Below are 21,145 nucleotides of genomic sequence, written 5' to 3'. Positions count from 1 at the left end.
CACATGTTCTCACTCATGGGTGGGAATTGAACAATGAGAACTCATGGACACAGGAAGGGGAACATCATACTCCGGGGACTGTTGTGGGTTGGGGGGAGGGGAAAGGGACAGCATTAGGAGATATACCTAATGCTAAATGACGAGTTAATGGGTGCAGCAAACCAACACAGCACGTGGATACATATGTAACAAACCTGCACACTGTACACATGTACCCTGAAACCTAAAGTATAATAATAAAAATAAAAACAAAAAAAAAATAAAAATCTCTTTAAAGGATTATTGACTGTTTAAGCAAAAGTAATGACAACGTATTATGGAGTTTATAACCTAAAAAGATAATAAAGTACTGTATATAATAATATTATATAATAAAATACACAATTACATAATAAAATAACAAAAAAGAAAATAAAAGCACAAAGCCGAGGATAGTAAAAATGGAAGTATACTATAGGTTTTTATGTTATACATCAAGTGTTATACTCTTACTTGAAGGCAAACTATGATAAGTTAAAGGTGCTTATGCTAAGCCCTAAAGTGACTATTAAAAGAAAAAAATCAAGGAGGTATAGCTAATAAGAGGTAAAAGGGAATCTTAAAAAAAATAACTAATATGAAGTCAGAAAAAGAGGGAAATTGGAAAAAAGAACAGATGGGACAATAGAAAACAAACAGCAAACAACATGGATTAACTTTGAAAACATTACGCTAAGTGAAAGAAGCCAGGCACAAAGACCACATCTTATTGTATTAAACTGGTAAGAACAGATACTACACTTGATCTTAACCAAAAGACTGAGAAGTAATATACATCATACATACAGTGGTACATTACTTAACAATGGTGATACGTTTTAAGAGTGTTGTTAGGTGATTTTGTCATCATGCAGACATGATAGAGTATACTGACACAAACCGTGATGGCATAGCCTGCTACACACTTGTGCTGTACAGTATAGCCTAATGCTCCTAGGCTATAAACCTATACAGCATTTTACTGTACTGAATATTGTAAGCAACTGTAATATAATGGCAAGTATTTGTGTATCTAAACATAGAAAAGATACAATAAAAATACAGTATTATAATCTTATGGGACCACCATCATATCTATGCTATGGTCCATCATTGGCTAAAATATTACTATGCAGTGTATGACTATATTACATCTTATGTGATTCCATTTATATGAAATATATAAAATAGGCAAATTCCATAGAGAGAGAAGGTAGATTGGCAGAGGGTAGAGGGGTGAGAGGTATGACTGCTAATGGTTATGGGTTTCTTTCTGGGGTGATAAAAATGTTCTGAAATTAGATAGTGGTGATGGTAGTACAACTCTAAATATACTAACAAACCACTGAGTTATAGACTTTAAAAGGGTGAATTGTATCTCAATAACTTTTTTCTAAAAAGTACAAAAAAAAAGTAGCAAGATAGTATATTTAAACCCAGCCATATCAACAATCAGATCAAGTGTAAATGGTTTAAATATCCCCAATTAAAAGAAAAAGATTGTAAGATTGCATAAAAAATAAATACTCAAATACATGTTGTCAACAAGAAACCCATTTTAATATAAAGACACAGATAGGCTGAAAGTAAAAAGATGAGAAAAGATATATCATGCAAACACTAATTTTAAAAAAGCTGAAGTGGCTACATTAATATTAAGCATAGTAGAAGGAATATTACCAGGAATAATGAGGTTCATTTCATAATGATGAAGAGGTCAATTCATCAAGAGAACACATCAATCCTAAACATTTATATACCTAATAATAGAGCTTCAAAATACATGAAGCAAAACCAGACAGAACTGTAAGAGGAAACAGAAAAATCCATAATTATACTTGGAAATTTCAGCACCTCTTTCTCAATACTTAATAGAAAAAGTAGACAAAAAATCAGTAAGAATATAGGAGACTTGAACAACCCTGTCAACCAACTTGACCCAATGGCATTTAAAGTACACACTACTAACAATAGCAGAATACATAATCAAGTGCATGAGAAACCTGTTCCAAGATGCATCATATTCTGGGCCATAAAGCAAGCCTCAATAAATTCAAAAGGATTCAAATCATACAACATAGATTCTGTAACCATAATTAGTTAAATCTGGGAATCATTAACAGAAAGATGTATAAAAAAATCAACAAACGTTTGGAAAGTAAATAACACACTTTTAATAACCCATGGGCCAAAAAATAAATCACGAGAGAAAACATGACATAATAAAACGTGTGAGATGCAGCTAAAGTAGTAAAGAAAAATCTATAGTTTTAAAATGCTTATATAAGAGCAGAAAGGTTTAAAATCAAGAACTTAACCTTCTACCTTAAAAAACTAGAAAAAGAAGAGCAAATTAAATCCAAACTAAGCAGAAGAAAGGAAATAATGAAAGTTCAGAAATTAAGGATATAGAAAACAGAAAGTAATAATAGAGAAAATCAACACAACAAAAGCAGTTTTGTTGGGAAGATCAATAGACTTAAAACTGCAGTAAGCATGATCAGAAAAAAACAGAGAAGGCTATCTTTTTAAAAATCTTTTGATTATGAAAAATTTTACATATAAACACATGTGACAAGAATAGTACTATTAAAACCCCAGTGTAATAATCACCCACTCAATACATGGCATGGTCAATCTTGTTTCCTCTATACCTCCCCTCAATTCCCCTACACTGTATTATTTTGAAGCAAATCCTAGACACTGTATTATATCATCTGTAAATATTTTCATTTCTGATTATTTCTTACGTAGAAAAACTTAAATGTTCTTCTGTGCCATGACGCTAAGAAGAAGTAAAACATAATCTGTAAACATCAAAAATATCCCAAATATCTTCATCCCTTCCCCAGACTGAGGAATTAGCCAGACAACAGTCAGAACCTCAAGAAAGCAGACAGTTTCTTTGATTGCCAGAGACAGAAATTCTATCTCTTGTTCTCTGAGGAACAGACTTCAGGGCCAGGCACGGTGGCTCATTCCTGTAATCCCAGCACTTTGGGAGGCTGAGGCAGGCGGACTGCTTGAAACCAGCCTGGCCAACATGGTGAAACCCCAGCTTTACTAAAAATACAAAAATTAGCTGGGCGTGGTGGCATGCGCCTGTAATCCCAGCTACTTGGGAGGCTGAGGCACGAGAATTGTTCGAACCTGGGAGGCGGAGGTTACAGTGAGCCAAGATCGCACTACTGCACTCTAGTCTGGGCAACAGAGTGAGATTCTGTCTCAATAATAATAATAATAAAAGAACAGACTTCAGGAAGGCCTAGTGACTGGTGCTGCTGAAGGATGGGAAACCGACCTTTGATTTACACTGACAATAAACATTCAGTCATGGCTTAGGGTTTGCACCTGGTAATTGTACCTGGCAAGCAGGCAGGCATACAGCCAGAGTCTCCACAGCAATCAAGACTTACCAGGAGGGTATAAACCTACTCACCTAAGAATGACAAAGGTGATCTAATGGGACCCTTATCTTGATCAGGTGCTATCTTTGTCACCTAATGGGCCCTCAAAGGCCATAAAAACTTACAGCTTCAACTGGGAATATGCTCTATTATCTTCTGTTTTGTGCAAGTGTCTCCATGTGGATACATTTCTGCAACCCTGACTGCTAAATAAATTTTATAGTCTTAAACTGTGTGGTATTTTTCCATTGATACCATCACTATTCCATTGTGACACCATGCAAACTAGTGTGAGAAGTAGAAATGATGTGAATATAATGGAGTCTAAAAGACACATGAGAGAATTTAAGGAACTGGAGGAGGAGTACAGCCGGCTCATATTTGGCATAAGACCATAAAAATTTTGTTGTAGAGGATGAGATAAATATTTCAATGGGATGTGCATATTGCCTGCTACAGGACTCTGGGCAGTCTAGCACAACAAATGACAGCCTAAAAGGAAGGGGGCCGGACTTAACCATTTGCAAGTTGCTTGCACTGGTGAATGTTTCAGAGGTTCTTCCGTGGGAATTGAAATGGGAAATGACTGGGCTAGCTGTCTAACTGGTAAGAAAAACTGAGACTGAAACTGCAGATTCCAATGTCTGGGACAGAATTGTAATGGTAATGATGGGTGATGGAGAGAAGGTACCAAGCTGTCCTAGACACTCCACTAAACCAGAAGATGGCAACCTTAGAGGCAGAAGCTGGGTCTCAGCCAAAGTTTAGGTATGGGAAGATGCAACAATCAAGCTAAGAAATGTTTTTAAGTTTCATTAATCTGATTCTCACAGTTGAGAGCAGAGGAGTCTTTGTAAGTAATATCACAGGCAAGAAACATTAAGTTTTTAATTATGGGGAAGTATGTTTTAACACATACAAGCTTCAGTCTTAGTTTTCACAGACCTTTCTTCTGAAACAGAGCTATAACCTTGAAGCTGTGTGTCTTTTTGTCAGCTAATTGTTATTCTTTTTAAAAATGGTGTTCAAAGTTATATTCTCCAAAATGATTTTCTATTTGGAATAGATATTTCCCAAGTAGAAAACTAAGAGTGCTTGAGACATAAAACTTCCACTAGTAAAAGTATTTAAGAAAAAACTTTTTTTTTTGAAATCTGTTAAAAAGATGGGTAAATATATTATATTAGCCAAGTATAAATGTGTGAATATTTGGGCTGTATCTAAAAAGCCATAAATTAGATTTTTCAGGATGATCCAAAATCCCCATATACATGAAATTGAAATGGTCTTGAGACAATTTAAGTTTTAAGCAACTGAACAATATGCTTCAGATGTAGTTTTGTTGAAGTGGTAGATGACTTCAGTGGACAGAAGCCAACTGAAACAAAGGGAGGAAGCCCAGTTCTTTAAGGTCTAATGTCTGGTAAATGCCCCCTGTTGGGAGAGACAAGCCCCTCCATGGGTCTCTCCTTCACATCTTGCTGAGTATGCCAAGAATGCGAGGCCCTAACCATTTCTCAAGGTTGTGTGTGTAGTGAGCAACCTTGAAAGATGAGACAATGTCTCCCTCGAGACAAAAAGCAGACTTGCTTATGTCTGGCTATAAAATGGCAGATTCCACAAGCTCAGAGCCCTTTTCCTGTAACACAATTCACTGCCTGTTGCAGGAATTATCTAGGCCCTCAGCAAAACACCCTCCCCTCCACTCCATGGGACTAAGGAGCAAAGAGGGAACTGACACAACATGCTAATGCTCATGCTGCTATCTGTGCCAAGGCTAATAAGATCCTGTGTCTCTGACCCAGGTCTCTGTTGTCTTCTGCCAGCACATATGAAATAATAAAAGGCAAACCTATTTTAAGTTTAGGCTTGTAAGTGGGGTAAAATAAAATCCCAGGACCAATGCCTGCCCCCACCCCTTTTGGTTCAGTTTAAAACTTCCCTTGAGGTTATGGCATCTGTGTGGAGGGCAAAGTGTTTGTATGTGAGTATGGAAAGATATGGTGCTTGAATAGAATCCCCCCCTTCAACAGACTTAGTAGAGAAAAGAACCTATAGGACTCAGCCTTGGAATAAAAAAGAGACAGCAAGGGTGAGTCCAAGGTGATGTGAATTCCTCTCCCCAGGAAACCAGTAACGCTTCACAATAGGGACAGCAAAATGGCCTGGAGCAGCATACCATGGATCCTTCAGCAACGGTGCTTCTTGTTTAAAAAGATATACATATATAAAGTAATAATCTCTAGTATTACCAGCCCCCAGAGAGCTAATCTGAAGCAGTTAAATTCTCTGTAAGCATGAGATGGGGTCACCCTTGATCAGTACCAGATTACCCAGTGCTTGATTGATCTGTTGGACTTCAGCATGGGGACCTTATTGAGTGTTATTCACCAAGCAACTAGAAAAGAAACAAACTGGCCGGGCATGGTGGCTCACGCCTGTAATCCCAGCACTTGGAGAGGCCGAGGCGGGTGGATCACCTAAGGTCAGGAGTTCAAGACCAGCTGGGCAAACATGGCAAAACTCCGTTTCTACTAAAAATACAAAAATTAGCCGGGTGTGGTGGCGTGTGCCTGTAATTCCAGCTACTCAGGAGGCTGAGGCAGGAGAATTGCTTGAACCTAGGAGGCAGAGGTTGCAGTGAGCCAAGATCACGCCACTGCACTCCAGCCCTCCAGTGACAGAGCAAGACTCCGTGTCCCCCACAAAAAAAAAAAAAAGAAAAAAAAAAAAAAAAGAAAAGAAACAAACTGTGCTCATCTCTGGAGTGATCATGCATTTAGTACAGAATAAAAAACTGGACAAGCATGGGGTGTTTTAATCTACACAGAAGTTTGGATATTTGCAATCAAGGTCTCTGTTTTGTAGCTTGCTAAATTTAAATTCTCCGAGTTTGCTGTATATGAGGTTGTTACAGGGCCAAAAACATCTGAAACTTACTTACGAAGGTACTCTAGGATTCCTAAATTTAATGTGATATAGACTACATACAAACATGCAATGTCTTATGTGAATTAGTTCTTGTGGGACTCAGGCAATATTATGAACTACAGAAATTGCTCCATGCCAACTTTTTGGGTAGTTTTAGAAATCTGTGGTAATTCTTGATATTATTTGGATTGTATTTTGGATATTTTTAATTGGCTTTGGGAAATTAGACTAATAAAATACTGAGTTGATGAATATTAATATTTCTGTTTCATTAAAGATCTTATGTGGGATTCTACTTGTATGAAATTCTGAGATAGCGCTTGTTGTTCCCCTAGAAGGAAGCTAAAATTTGGTTTTTTATGTTTTTGTTTGTTTGTTTGTTTTCAGGCAGTTGGGGCCAGATGTCTGGCCAGATGGTAATAAAGAGAAACACATGCTTTAATAGGGCAATATATAGCATAGCACATTAAAGTCTGTTACAGGGTAAAGTTAATAAGTTTTTCTTTTTTTTAACCAATGGAACAGAACAGAGCCCTCAGAAATAATGCCACATATCTACAACTATCTGATCTTTGACAAACCTGACAAAAACAAGAAATGGGGAAAGGATTCCCTATTTAATAAATGGTGCTGGGAAAACTGGCTAGCCATATGTAGAAAGCTGAAACTGGATCCCTTCCTTACACCTTACACAAGAATTAATTCAAGATGGATTAAAGACTTAAATGTTAGACCTAAAACCATTAAAACCCTAGAAGAAAACCTAGGCAATACCATTCAGGCTATAGGCGTGGACAAGGACTTCATGTCTAAAACACCAAAAGCAATGGCAACAAAAGCCAAAATTGACAAATGGGATCTAATTAAACTAAAGAGCTTCTGCACAGCAAAGGAAACTACCATCAGAGTGAACAGGCAACCTACAGAATGGGAGAAAATTTTTGCAACCTACTCATCTGACAAAGGGCTAATACCCAGAATCTACAATGAACTCAAACAAATTTACAAGAAAAAAACAACCCCATCAAAAAGTGGGCGAAGGATATGAACAGACACTTCTCAAAAGAAGACATTTATGCAGCCAACAGACACATGAAAAAATGCTCATCATCACTGGCCATCAGAGAAATGCAAATCGAAACCACAATGAGATACCATCTCACACCAGTTAGAATGGCCATCATTAAAAAGTTAGGAAATAACAGGTGCTGGAGAGGATGTGGAGAAATAGGAACACTTTTACACTGTTGGTGGGACTGTAAACTAGTTCAACCATTGTGGAAGTCAGTGTGGCGACTCCTCAGGGATCTAGAACTAGAAATACCATTTGACCCAGCCATCCCATTACTGGGTATATACCCACAGGATTATAAATCATGCTGCTATAAAGACACATGCACACATATGTTTATTGCGGCACTATTCACAATAACAAAGACTTGGAACCAACCCAAATGTCCAACAACGATAGACTGGATTAAGAAAACGTGGCACATATACACCATGGAATACTATGCAGCCACAAAAAATGATGAGTTCATGTCCTTTGTAGGGACATGGATGAAGCTGGAAACCATCATTCTCAGCAAACTATCGCAAGGACAAAAAACCAAACACCGCATGTTCTCACTCATAGGTGGGAACTGAACAATGAGAACACATGGACAGAGGAAGGGGAACATCACACACCAGGGCCTGTTGTGGGGTGGAGTCGGGGGGGATAGCATTAGGAGATATACCTAATGTTAAATGACGAGTTAATGGGTGCAGCACACCAACACAGCACGTGGATACATATGTAACAAACCTGCACGTTGTGCACATGTACCCTAAAAGTTAAAGTATAATAATAATAAAAAAAAAGTTTTTCTACAAGAACAATATAAAAAGAAACCTAATTAAATCAAATGTTAACATAACCTCAGAAAATCTTCATGAAAGAAGTTCTACCCAAGTCCTCATGTGAAACAATACAATACACATCTCTAGCATCCTGTCTTAGTAACTCATATTAGTTTCCCACTTCTGAGATGATTTTAATTGCTAATTCTCCTCAGGGATACTTACATATTTGCCTTCTCCTCTGACTGAGGGGTACCCCCAGGCTTTCTATTATTGACTATGGTCAAGCCCGTTGGATGTTAAATTCACGAACAAATTTATCTTCCTTGAGGATTAAATGAATTTATAGATAGATAGATAGATAGATAGATAGATAGATAGATAGATGATAGATAATAGACATCTATCTATCTATATGTATCTATATAAGTGTATATATATATATATTTTTTGAAACAGCGTCTTGCTCTGTCGCCCAGGCTGAAGTACAGTGGTGTGATCACAGCTCACTGCAGCCTCCACCTCCCAGGCTCAAGCGATCCTCCCATCTCAGCCTCCCAAGTAGCTGGGACTACAGGCAGGTGCCACCACACCCTCTATTTTTTAAATTTTTTGTAGAGACAGGGTCTCCCTGTGTTGCCCAGGCTGGTTTCAAACTCCTGGGCTCAAGTGATCCCCCAACCTCGGCCTCCCAAAGTGCTTGGATTATAGGCATGAGCCATTGTGCCTGGCCTTTGAATTTATATACTTCTCAGGAAAGCTGGTCCAGAGTTTCCTGGTGTCCTTTGTAGGTCTGCTTTTCTGGACTCTGGACATTGTTAGTGTTGGTTTTCCTCTAGCATATTTTTAAAGATCAAAACTGAACTTCACTGGGTTAGAATGTTATTACTTTTATCAGGAAAAGGAAGGGGTAACACAGGTTAAGTCAGAGACAAAAAATGGCTATGCTCCAAGCAAAAGTAGCCTTTTCACCTCCAGTAACTTCCAAAACCTCATCGGCACTATGAAACAAATTTCATAATTTAGACTCAGACTACCATCTTTATTTAAGGAACTTCCCATCAGGAAAATATTTTTATTTTTCCACTTGAGGATACACTTTTTGAAAAAAAAAACAGAGAACAAGAATTACCTCCTTTAAAAAAAGAATAAAGAGAATAATAATTAATTAATGCATTGGTACCATACATCTGGAATATCAAGACACAGTTGGCAAAAAATCAGGGAAAGGCTGTGAATATCAGAAAAATAAAATATCCAGTAAACACCAACATAAAAGAAAGTGGGAAGAAAAAGTCCAAGTTAAAGCAGAAAAATGTGCTATATGAATTTTTTAAAATTATAAAGTACTTTAAAGACAAAGTACTTGAGGATAAATGAAGAATCTCCTATAATAATCATCAGGATCTGAATAATAAACTAAGATAGTCCCCTTGGTACACTGTAAAGTATGCAATTTTAATTATGTGATTTTTCTAGCTAATTTCTGCTTCAAAAACAGTAAAGTACTTCTGCTTACAAGGTGGCAGAGACAAGAACTTTTCTCAACCTCTCAAATGCACGTTGTCATCAAAATTTAAATTACCAGAAACATGCCTTTTAGTTAAATTACAATTAGTCCTTAGACAGATCTATTTACTGAGAATTTGCTATGTGACCAACACTGTTGGCATATACTAAACAAGTTTGCTTTTATAAAGCACTTTTTCCTTTTCAGGTTCTCACAAAGGACATTTTAAAACAAACTATATTTGTTTTTCAGTATTAGCTGCACGTGCTGAATACATCTATTATTATAAATTGCTCCTACTCAGGAGCATCTTAGCTTTTAAAAGACAAAAATATATCCAGTTGTATTTGTGTATATATATTGTATATCAGTTATATATGGAAGTCAATCAACAATGATAAATACAAACAGATTGACAAATAAAACAACAATTTTTGGGGGAATGGAAATGGCACACTTGTCAGATGATATCCACAAATAATTAATTACTTCACACATTAAAGATATTCTTGTAATAGTAGAGTCTCTTATAAAAGGATACTCATTACATCCTAACCATCTGTCATCATTCGACCCCAAAAAACTAATTAGGATTTTGTCCAATCACACATTATAAATGATGCAAATATGGATGGTAAAGACACGGGTTGAAGAAGTTAACATGAGAACATTTGCAATTTAAAAATCATGGGCTTCAGAACCAGCCTTTCACGTTCCAATAATTACACTGCTTATTTTTATCTTCTTTTTCTGATTAACGATTAGATATTAAACGTTAAAAATTAAAAACACTTACAGGTAGTAGAGTTTTCCTGCAGCAGGAAGTTCCCTTTTCCGGTAATCTATCCCAGAATCTAGCTGGACTGTATTACAATATTCCTACAATCCAAACAAATAAAGTGTCTTTTTAAACAAGTAGTGGCTCAGAATTACAATCCTTCCCTTATACTATACATTTAAAAAATTTTTCAAATGTTTGCTCAAAAAATAATATAATAAGATGACAAGAAAACAATAGAACTCATGCAAGATTCATAAAACTAAAGTTGCAATATTAAATATATCAAGCCACTGAAATAACAGTTTAAAAAAATTAAAATTTGCATCATGTTTTCTGAAACATTGCCCAAAAAGTGCTGTCAGCAAATTCCCCAAATAACTTCATTTGGGTTTTTTTTAAATAGCCCAATTTCTAATACCCTGGAGTGAGAAACCAGAGGCTACCAGAAAGAAAAACTCATGGGTCTTAAGCACCACAGGAGGGGAGAGGCAGCATAAGACAGCTGGGACTGGACATGGTGGCTCACGCCTGTAATTCCAGCACTTTGAGAGGCTGAGATGGGCAGATTGTGTTTGTCCAGGAGTTTGAGACCAGCCTGGGCAACATAGCAAAACCCATCTCTACAAAAAATACAAAAATTAGCTGGGCGTGGTGGCACACGCCTGTGGTCTCAGCTACTTGGCCGGCTGAGGTGCGAGGATTGCTTGAGCCTGGGAGGTGGAGGTTGCAATGAGCTATGACTGTGCCACTGCACTCCAGCCTGGGCAACAGAGCAAGACCTTGTCTCACAAAAAAAAAAAAAAAAAAACAAAAAACGAGAGAGAGAGAGTTGGGCCAGAATATTAGTGTCCACATTTTAAACCAAATGACCAAACTAGAATGATGTTGTAGGTATGCCCATCCTTCGCTTCTAAATGGCCGCCACTGCCCTTGTCTCCCTTTTAATTTCCTCTCTGGCCACCAACATTTCAGTGCACTTTCCTGCTGTGGATGCTTCCTTTCAACCCGAGTCACCCTGTGCCACTAATGTCCTTCTCTTCTCCCAAGTGCTCCTTTTTTTCCATTCCCCCAGGGTGCATATGTGCACACAAGCACATACACCACACACATACACACACACACACATCCCAAATTCTAACTTTGAGGGCAAATGTACTTTTGCAACACCTATCTTCTTGGTCAGCTGGATTTTGGGGGCCATGAGAGGAATATATATGTAGGGGTGTGTGTGTGTGTGTGTGTGTATCTCTACATAGATAGAGGCATACTTCATTTTATTGTGTTTCCTTTTATTGTGCCTCTCAAATATTGCATTTTTTACAAAGTGAAGGTTTGTGGCAACCCTGCATGAAGCAAGTCTACTGGCCTCAATTTTCCAACAGCATGTGCTCACTTTGTGTCTCTGTATCACATTTTGGTAATTCTTGCAATATTTCAAACTTTTAAAAATTATATCTGTCATTAATTATATGATCAGTGATCTTTGATGCTATTATTGTAATTGTTTTAGGGCACCACAAACTGCACCCATAGAAGAGGGTGAACTTAATTTATGCATGCTGTTTGTATTCTGACTGCCATACCAACTGGCTGTTTCTCTCTCTCTCTCTCTCTCTCTCTCTCTCCTTAGGTGTCCCTATTCTCTGAAACACAAGAATATTGAAATTATGTCGATTAATAGCCCTACAATGACCTCTAAGTGTTCAGGTCAAAGGAAGAGTCACACATCTCTCACTCTCAATCAAAAGCTAGAAATGATTAAGCTTATTGAGGAAGGTATGACAAAAGCCACAACAGAAAAAAACCTAGGCCTCTTGCACCAAAAAGTTAGCTAAGTTGTGATTGCAAAGGAAAAGTTCTTGAAGGAAATGAAAAGTGATACTCCAGTGAACACATGAACCATAAGAAAGTGAAACAGCCTTATTACTGATATGGATAAAAGTTTGAGTGATCTGGATAGAAGATCAAAACAGCCACAGCATTCTCGTAAGCCAAAGCCTAATCCAGAGAAAGGCCCTAACCCCCTTCAATTCTATGATGGTTGAGAGAGGTGAGGAAGCTACAGAAGAAAAGCTGGAAGCTAGCAGAGGTTGGTTCATGAGGTTTCAATAAATAAGCCATCTCTAAAACATCAAAGTACAAGGTAAAGCAGCAAGTGCTGATGCAGAAGGTGCAACAAGTTATCCAGAAGACTTAGTTAAGATCATTGATGAAGGTGACTACACTAAACAACAGATCTTCTTTGGAGGTGAAACAGCCTTCTACTGGAAGAAGATACCAACTAGGACTTTCATAGTTAGAGAGGAGAAGTCAATGCCTGGCTTCAAAGCTTCAAAGGACAGGATGACTCTCTTGTTAGAGGCTAATGCAACTGGTGACTTGATGTTGAAGCAAATGTTCATTTACCAATCTGAAAATCCCAGGGCCCTTAAGAATTATGCTACATCTACTCTGCCTGTGCTTTATAAATGAAATAACAAAGCCCTTGGATGGCAGCACATCTGTTTACAGTATGGTTTACTAAATATTTTAAGCCTACTATTTAGAGCTACTGCTTAGAAGAAAGATTGTTTTCAAAAGATGACTGCTCATGACAATCCACTTGGTCATCAAAGAGCTCTGATGGCAGTGCACAAGGAGATAAATGTTGTTTCCCTGCCTGCTAACATACCATCCATTCTGCAGCCCATGAATCAAGAAGTAATTTCAACTTATAAGTTTTATTATTTAAGAAATACATTTTGTAAGGCTATATCTGCCACAAATATCTTTTGTGAAAGGAAGAGTCAATCTATATAGCAACCTTCAACATTATCTTAAGAAACTGCCACAGCCACCCCAACCTTTAGCAGTCACCATCCTGATTAGTCAGCAGCCATCAACATTGAGGCAAGACCAGCAAAGAGATGACCACTCACTGAAGGTTCAGATGATTATTGGCATTTTTAGCAATAAAGTATTTTTTAAATTAAGGTATTTTTTTAGACATAATACTACTGCACACTTAATAGACTATAGTATTGTATAAATATAACCTTTATATGCACTGGGAAACCAAAAGCTTCCTGCAACTCATTTTATTGCAATACTGTTGTATTGCAGTAGCCTAGAACCAAACCCTCGATATCTCTAAGGTATGCCTGTGCAGATATAGATAGATAGATAGATAGATAGATAGATAGATAGATAGATAGATAGATAGATAGACAGACAGACAGACAGGCAGACAGACAGACAGGGGAGATATTCACTTCAGAAGAAGAATGGCGACTAAGGGATTTCAGGACAAGTCAAGAAACAATTATAGCCTGACATTTTGTTTGCATTCGAAATGAAAATTGTCTTAATGACAATTCATGGGAAAAATATATTTTAACATCACTACTTTCATTAATGAAAAAAAATGCAATTTTTTTTTTTTTTTTTTTTTTTTAGACAGAGTCTTACTCTGTTGCCCAGGGTGGAGGGCAGTGGCATGATCTTGGCTCACTGCAACCTTCTCCTCTTAGGTTCAAACAATTTTCGTGCCTCAGCCTCCCAAGTAGCTGGGACTACAGGCATGTGTCACCATGCCCGGGTAATTTTTGTATTTTTAGTGGAGATGGGGTTTCTCCCTGCTGGCCAAGCTGGTCTTGAACTCCTGGCCTCGAACTCCTGGCCTCAAGTGATCTGCTCCCCTCAGCCTCCCAAAGTACTGGGATTACAGGCATGAGCTACCACGCCCAAAAACTGCATTTTTCAAACCTTTGGAACCAACGTAATTGTGGTGGGTTTTAAGACTTGTACATTGCAAAATAATCTCTCCATCCCAACATGTTCTTCTTACAAGGTGATGTTGATATTCCAGTTATCAAGAAGTGAAGTCTATGTCCCACTCCTTGAATGTTGTGACTATGATGGAAATGGTCTATGCAATAATATCCTAGGTGACACTTGAGGCAGCTTCTTATTGGTTGGAATGCTTGTTCCGGAACTCTGAAGTGCCAATTGGGCATTTAATTGCCTGGAGGCTACTATGCTGTGAGAAAGCTTAAACTACCCCATACAGAGAGAGGAGGCCCTGGAGAGGCACTGAGATGACACGAAGACAGAGGTGTTGACAGTCCCCAGCTGTTGTAGCTGTAGCCACTATCTTACTGAGGGAGCCAGAATTGCCAGCTGAGCCTTTACCAAATCCCTGACCCACAGAAACCAGGAGAGAATAAAGTAATGTTTTTTAAGCCTCTTTTACAGTCATTTTACAGTAATTTATTATGCAGCAAGAGATAATCAGAACAGCAATATCTGGGCACACTTGAGAAGTAGCAATGTTCTTCCTCCCTGAAAGTGCATCCTGGGTTGTACTGTTACGCAAGGGCTGAGGGCTGTTTATCACCTGCATCCAGGGAATAGATTGCATTTCCCCTCCTCCCATGCTGCAGCTGCTAAGGGGCTCAGGAGAGTAAAATAGGTGACCAACAATCCCCTGGAAATGAGGGGTTTCCCCAAGACTATGGGTGGTTTTTGGATATAGAACTTTCAGTGCTAACACTAGGACAATCCTAGACAATCTGGGATGGTTGGTTACCCTGAGTGAAGACCCAGAAGACTGGGTTGTGGCTAGTGTAGGTATAGCATTTTGATTATATGTCAGCAATTCTGAATTTGATTAGCATAAAATAACACCCAAGAAGCTGGTCCTCTAGGGAGGCCTACAAACCTAGGCTTTTGAACTAACATTTGAAGAACAGCTCTGAAAAACTAGCAAAAGTCATGGCTCCCTGCAATGCTGGCATGAGCAACCTGTTGGCGTCTCCATACAGATATCCCTAGCTCATCATTCCAAGTTGTCCAAACCCAACTCCCCAGGCCTCTCCTTCAGGACCTGGGCCCTATAACCAGTCCCACCAGAGGAGAATACAGCATTGCCCAAATACATGCATTCCACTCTCTCCTTGCCTCAAGATGTCCTGTGTTTTATATATATACTACATTACTTCTTGAGAAGAAGAGAGATATATGAATATATATCTCTCCCCTTGCCTCAAGATGTTCTGTGTTTTTCTTGATGTCATGAATGTGAAAAAATACTTTCTTTCCCTTGTTCCTGCTATAATTGTGAGAGCTCAGTCACCCAGTAAAAAAAAAACAAAAGAAGGAAAAATATCCTTATGTAGGGAACATATCTTACTCAATCTCCCTGAGAAAAACCTGCCCTACTATGGTAAGCAATGGTCAATTTTTCATAAGCTATCTTTACTACAGACATAAAATACAGTGTCACAATATAGTCATATAAATATATTTGCCAGGTTCTCTATTTCTTTTAAACTACAATTTATCTTTTATGACTCAGTATTCCTAATTTAGTCAAAAAGTTTTCTTATATTTTGCTATTAAAAAATAAGGCTAATGAAAGTTATACAGCTTCAGTTTCTCTTTCTGGGTAACTAACTTCTCGATCATATGAGTGATTAAGACCTACCAAATGATTGCATTTGTACATTCACTAATCACCACTGAGGAATACCTAATCAGCAGCAAAAGAACTACTACCAAAGCCCTTAGATGTTAGCACTTAATTGCCTGAAAAATACTAACACTCGGTCTATATATATATATATTTTTTTTTTTTTAAATAAACCTCAACTTTTCAGATTTCATTCACTTACACTAGATTCTTCAAAGCTCTTTGCAGAAGGGTGGAGGAGGGGGGAAGCTAAGCTGCAAGTTGACAGTGAATCTAGTCAAAAGAGCATGATCTCTAAGTAATTTCCTAATTTCCAGTGATATTTACAAGGCCTGTGACCTCTTACCACCATCCGATTCTAATACATAACACTAATCAGCCAGCAAGCAAAATTTATTTTAAAATAGTTTGCATATTTATATATACAAAGGACAAATACAATTACACAATCTAAAAAAATGCAATTAGAAAATTTGGGGAGGAAAAGGAGGGAGGTTAACACAGCCTTCTGAGCATACTCATGTCAAAGGCCTTTGAGTTTGGAAAGAAAAATGTATGACTAAAAGAACTGTATTAAAGCAGTTTATATTGTCCTCAAAATCTATTGTGTGTATTTTTAGCAATCCTGAATAATACCATTAGAAAAACAGCCATCGCACAAAATAACTTTATATAGCTTCTACTCCATCCCAGTTGGAAGAAAGAATAAAGACATTGTGGAGAAAATCTTTTAAAACTATAACATACTAACCTCTTAAGCAAAGATTGAAATAATAAACACAGATTTGCCCACCTTAGCATTTTTTATTATAAAAGCAATTTCACTTATCATAGAAATTTGGAATATGAGGAAAAAATCCCAACTACATAAATCAAACGTCTATCCCTTATCTAAGTGACTATATTAAATAGGCATTTAAAGAATCAAAATTATCAGTGTTTTTCTTGATAACAGTCAACTAATTTATTTTATAAATTTTTAATGAGTAATCAATAAAAAGAAAAAATGGTTGAGACTTTTTCTTTTTTCTTTTTTCTTTTTTTTTTTTTTGAGATGGAGTCTCACTCTGTTGTGTAGGCTGGAGTGCAGTGGCATGATCTCAGCTCACTGCAACCTCTGCCTCCTGGGTTCAAGCAATTCTCCCTGCCTCAGCCTCCCAAGTAGCTGGGATTACAGGTGCATGCCACCATGCCCGGCTAATTTTTGTATTTTTTAGTAGAGATAGGGTTTCACCGTGTTGGCCAGGATGGTCTTGAATGCCTGCCTCAGCCTCCCAAATTGCTGGGATTACAGGTGTGAGCCACCGCGCCCAGTCGAGACTTTTTCTTATTCCAGGAAATAAAATTTTAAATAACTAAGATATATCATTTTACTTGATTATTTAAGAAACGTATCCTTTTTAGGCCGGGTGCAGTGGCTCACACCTGTAATCCCAGCACTTTGGGAGGCTGAGGCAGGCAGATCACCTGAGGTCAGGAGTTTGAGACCAGCCTGCCCAACATGGCGAAACCTCATCTCTACTAAAAATACAAAAAGTAGCTGGGTGTGGTGGCGTACACCTGTAATCCCAGCTACTCAGGAGGCTGAGGCAGGAGAATTGCTTGAACCTGGGAGGTGGAGGTTGCAATGAACCAAGACTGCTCCAGCCTGGGCAACAGAATGAGACTCTGTCTCAAAAAATAAAATAAAAATGTATCGTTTTTGAACTGAAAAAGTGATCCATGCTTATTATAAAACATTCAAATGATATTAAAAGCATAACAGAAATGAATACCCCTTTCTCAGAAAAAAGTTTGTTTATAGCTTATATGATTCAAGTTTTTCCTATACATATGGAGCTTACAGAGGTAGACATCTATCAGATTATATACATAGTTCTATGCTTAATTCTTTTGATATCTTAAAAGTTCTATGAGAGAAAATAAACACTTAAATACAGAAAAGCTTAATTGCATACTGTACTAATTTTTTTGCTAAGAATACAATTAAGGGTGGGAGACTGAGTGGAGGGTATCTTATTTTATTTTGAGGCAGTTATACACTCTAAGACAGCTGTTTGAGTCATATTTAAAGTAATCATGTACTACTACTTCTAAGCTTAAACAATGATATATAAGAAAATTCAATACATAAGCTGCTCCATATTTTAAGGTTTTTATAATTTAAGTATAACTTAATACAGGAAAGTATACAAATTATAAGTGTCCAGCTCAGTCATGAAACAGAATATCACCAGCATCTCTGAAGCCCCACTAATATCACCTTCTACTCCCCAGAGGTAACTACTATTCTGATTCTAGCACCATAGAATTTTGCCTGTTTCTGGAGCTTTTTATAAGTGAAATCATACAGTATGTATTCTTTTGTGATAGGGCTCTTTTATGTCTGTGAGATTCTTCCATCTACATGGAAGATCAGGATGATACTAAAGGTGTTTCATATATTTAATAAAATATGCCACACTGTTTTAAATCATAAAAATGTGCACTTATGGTTTAACAAGTCCCCTCCAAATTTAATATTTATTTTGGATCAACCTAACAAACAAAATTGAATACTACAGGTTTGGCACTTCCCTGGTTACTAGAAATATAATGATGAATAAGATATAGCTTTTGCTCTGACAGTCTGGTAGTAATCAGATATTTGTTCAAGTTATCATTTTCTTCTCTCAATCATAGACGTAATTTTTCAAGTTGATAAATTGAGAAGTCCTCTGCCAATTGTCACGCTGTGTGGTTTTAGCCTCTTATGTAACCTCTCCAGATGTCAGTTTTCTCCTCTACAAAATAAAGGAATTGATTATGATCCCTTTAAGCTCTAAATTCTCAACATTATTGCGAAGTTCTGTCACTTCAGGGCTCTTCAGGGCTGAGTTCTTCCTTGGGCTTACCTCACTTTAGAGCAGACCGCACGGCCTGAGTCTACCTCAGGCTATATCAGCCTCCTTTGCTTTGTTGATCATCTCATATACCAAAGTAAATCAAAAACATCTTTTTCCATATCTCCCCACTCCTCTTTCCCTAGCTACCCTACTTGTCTCACACTTCAAATACCCATACCTGATTAACTTATTAGGTAAGGTCTGTATCCCTTCTTTTTATCAAGCAATTTCAGAATTTCTTTCTCCTTCCAAAAAGCAGGAAGGGGGATATTTAAGCATCATAAAGTGCTTATTATGTGCTTCAGATGTGCTAGGCAACTGACTTGGCTTTATCTCTTATCTTCCTCATAATATCCATCCCCAGGGCAAGGCAATACTTTTTTAAATCCCCATTTTACAGTTGAGGAAACATAGGATCAGAGAGGTAACTTTAAAAAAAAGTAATATTATGGACTTAACTGCATCTTCCCAAAATTCATGTTGAAACTCTTAACTCTCAATACCTCATAATGTGACTGTATTTGGAGACAGAGCCTTTAATTCAGTTAAAATGAAGTCTGACTGGTATCCTTATGAGAAGAGGAAATGTGGACATGTGGATACAGTTATGTGTGTACCCCATAGAAAGGCCATGTGAAAACACAGCAAGAAGGTGGCCACCTGCAAGTCACGGAGAGAGGCCTCAGGAGAGACCAAACCTGCTGACGCCTTTGTCCTTCTAACCACCAGAACTGTGAGACAATGAATTTCCATGGTTTAAGTCATCCAGTCTGTTGAATTTTGTTTTAGCAGTCCTAATAAACCAATACAATCACCAATATGCTACCTTGCTCCAGTAATAAGCATACAGAAAGGCATTTTATAAAAGAGTAAAAAAAGAAAGAATAATTGCAAGATTCAAAAAAGCAAGCAAGCAAGCCAGGACAGAAGCTAAAAACACACCTCCATACACTTGCTTGTGAGGTGAGTCACAATCTGACTCTTTCTGCAGCCACAGCCAGAAGAAAACATCACAGTACATTCACAATTCACAGTGCATCCAAAAAGAGGCCACACAGTTTGTAGGTGGCTGAGCTGTGATTTGACCAGGACAATCTTGCCTCCACCAAATCCATGGTCCTCCCACCATGTCACACTGATTTATTCAACAGTGACCACAGGATCATTTTTCTTTAGTCTTACACAACTTACATAATTCATTTTTGCTCCTCCACCTCTCCCTCCCATCTCAAATTAATTACCTCTGCACAGTGTAAATATGCTAATTACTCTTCTGAGGGCCATACAATATGATTCTATATGATTTCCTTTAGGTATTTAGTCCAAAATCATGTATGAAATAAATTTACCCCAGACTAAATTATATACTATAATGGGTTATATTACAGTAAATTTCAATTACATAGGACATTTTCTATGTTTATCTAAAATGTCTGCTCAACTCATAGTCCACTGTTCCTATGGCTTTCAGTTGATCATGTAAACCAAGGACGTCAGTCTTGGAAAGGAAACTCCAAGAGAGCGGGACTGCCTCTTAATCCTACACAGCACCATATACTCAAAGACCCTTCAAAGCAGAAGAGAGTCTAACAGGATGATGATTTCCCCTCTCTCTCTCAGAGATGCCAAAATGAAAAGTACAAAGTAATCTTGGACAATTACTCTCTTCCACAAAATACACGATAATTCCTCTCACATTTTAATAGGTCCCATAATAAGACCTGGCATAAACTTGGTAAGGAATTTGAGGTGTAAATAAATGAGTCCATCATTATCATCAGCATCATCTGCTATGGTCTAAATATTTGTGTCCCCCCAGAATTCATATGTTGAAACCTAATCTCCAGAGTGATATTAGGAGGTAGGGCCTTTCGGAGGTGATTAAGTCCTGAGGGCAGATCCCTCATGAATGGGATTACTGCCTTTATAAAAAAAAGGCTGAGGGAGCTTGTTTGTCCCTTCCTTCCATGATGTGAGGACACAGCTAGAAGGTAACATCTTGGAACCAGAAAGGGAGTCCTCATCCAATACCAAATCTGCTGGTGCCCTCATCTTAGACTTCTCAGCCTGGACTAAGATGCCATGGCAATAGCAAACACAGGTATAAGGGCTTACCATGGGCCAGGGACTATTCTAAGATCCTTAAATGTATTCATTTAATTCTTTCACCCACTCTATGAGGTAGAAATTATTATTATTCTATTTTACAAATGGATAAAGAAACTAAAGCACAGAGAGGCTAAGTAACTTATCTATTGTCAAACAGCCCAAAAGTGACAGAACCAGGATTCAAGTGCAGGCATTTTGGCTCTGGTGTTTCAT

The 21,145-nt window shown here is 37.7% G+C and overlaps 1 protein-coding gene and 1 pseudogene across 1 annotated transcript in view; both read right to left on the bottom strand.

Moving 5' to 3' along the window:
• AFG1L (AFG1 like ATPase) overlaps positions 1-21,145 on the bottom strand; it is a 234,226-nt gene that overhangs the window by 58,099 nt on the left and 154,982 nt on the right. Inside the window, exon 8 of the mRNA XM_003278929.4 lies at positions 10,505-10,587. Coding sequence (XP_003278977.3) covers positions 10,505-10,587 — 83 coding nt within the window. The remainder of the gene's footprint in view (positions 1-10,504; positions 10,588-21,145) is intronic.
• Positions 687-810, bottom strand: LOC115834612 (annotated as a pseudogene).

The sequence above is a fragment of the Nomascus leucogenys genome, chromosome 3, assembly GCF_006542625.1.
Source record: "Nomascus leucogenys isolate Asia chromosome 3, Asia_NLE_v1, whole genome shotgun sequence".
Lineage (NCBI taxonomy): Eukaryota > Metazoa > Chordata > Mammalia > Primates > Hylobatidae > Nomascus > Nomascus leucogenys.
Note: the sequence above shows the minus strand (reverse complement) of the source record. Positions and strands in the feature narration are given on the sequence as shown.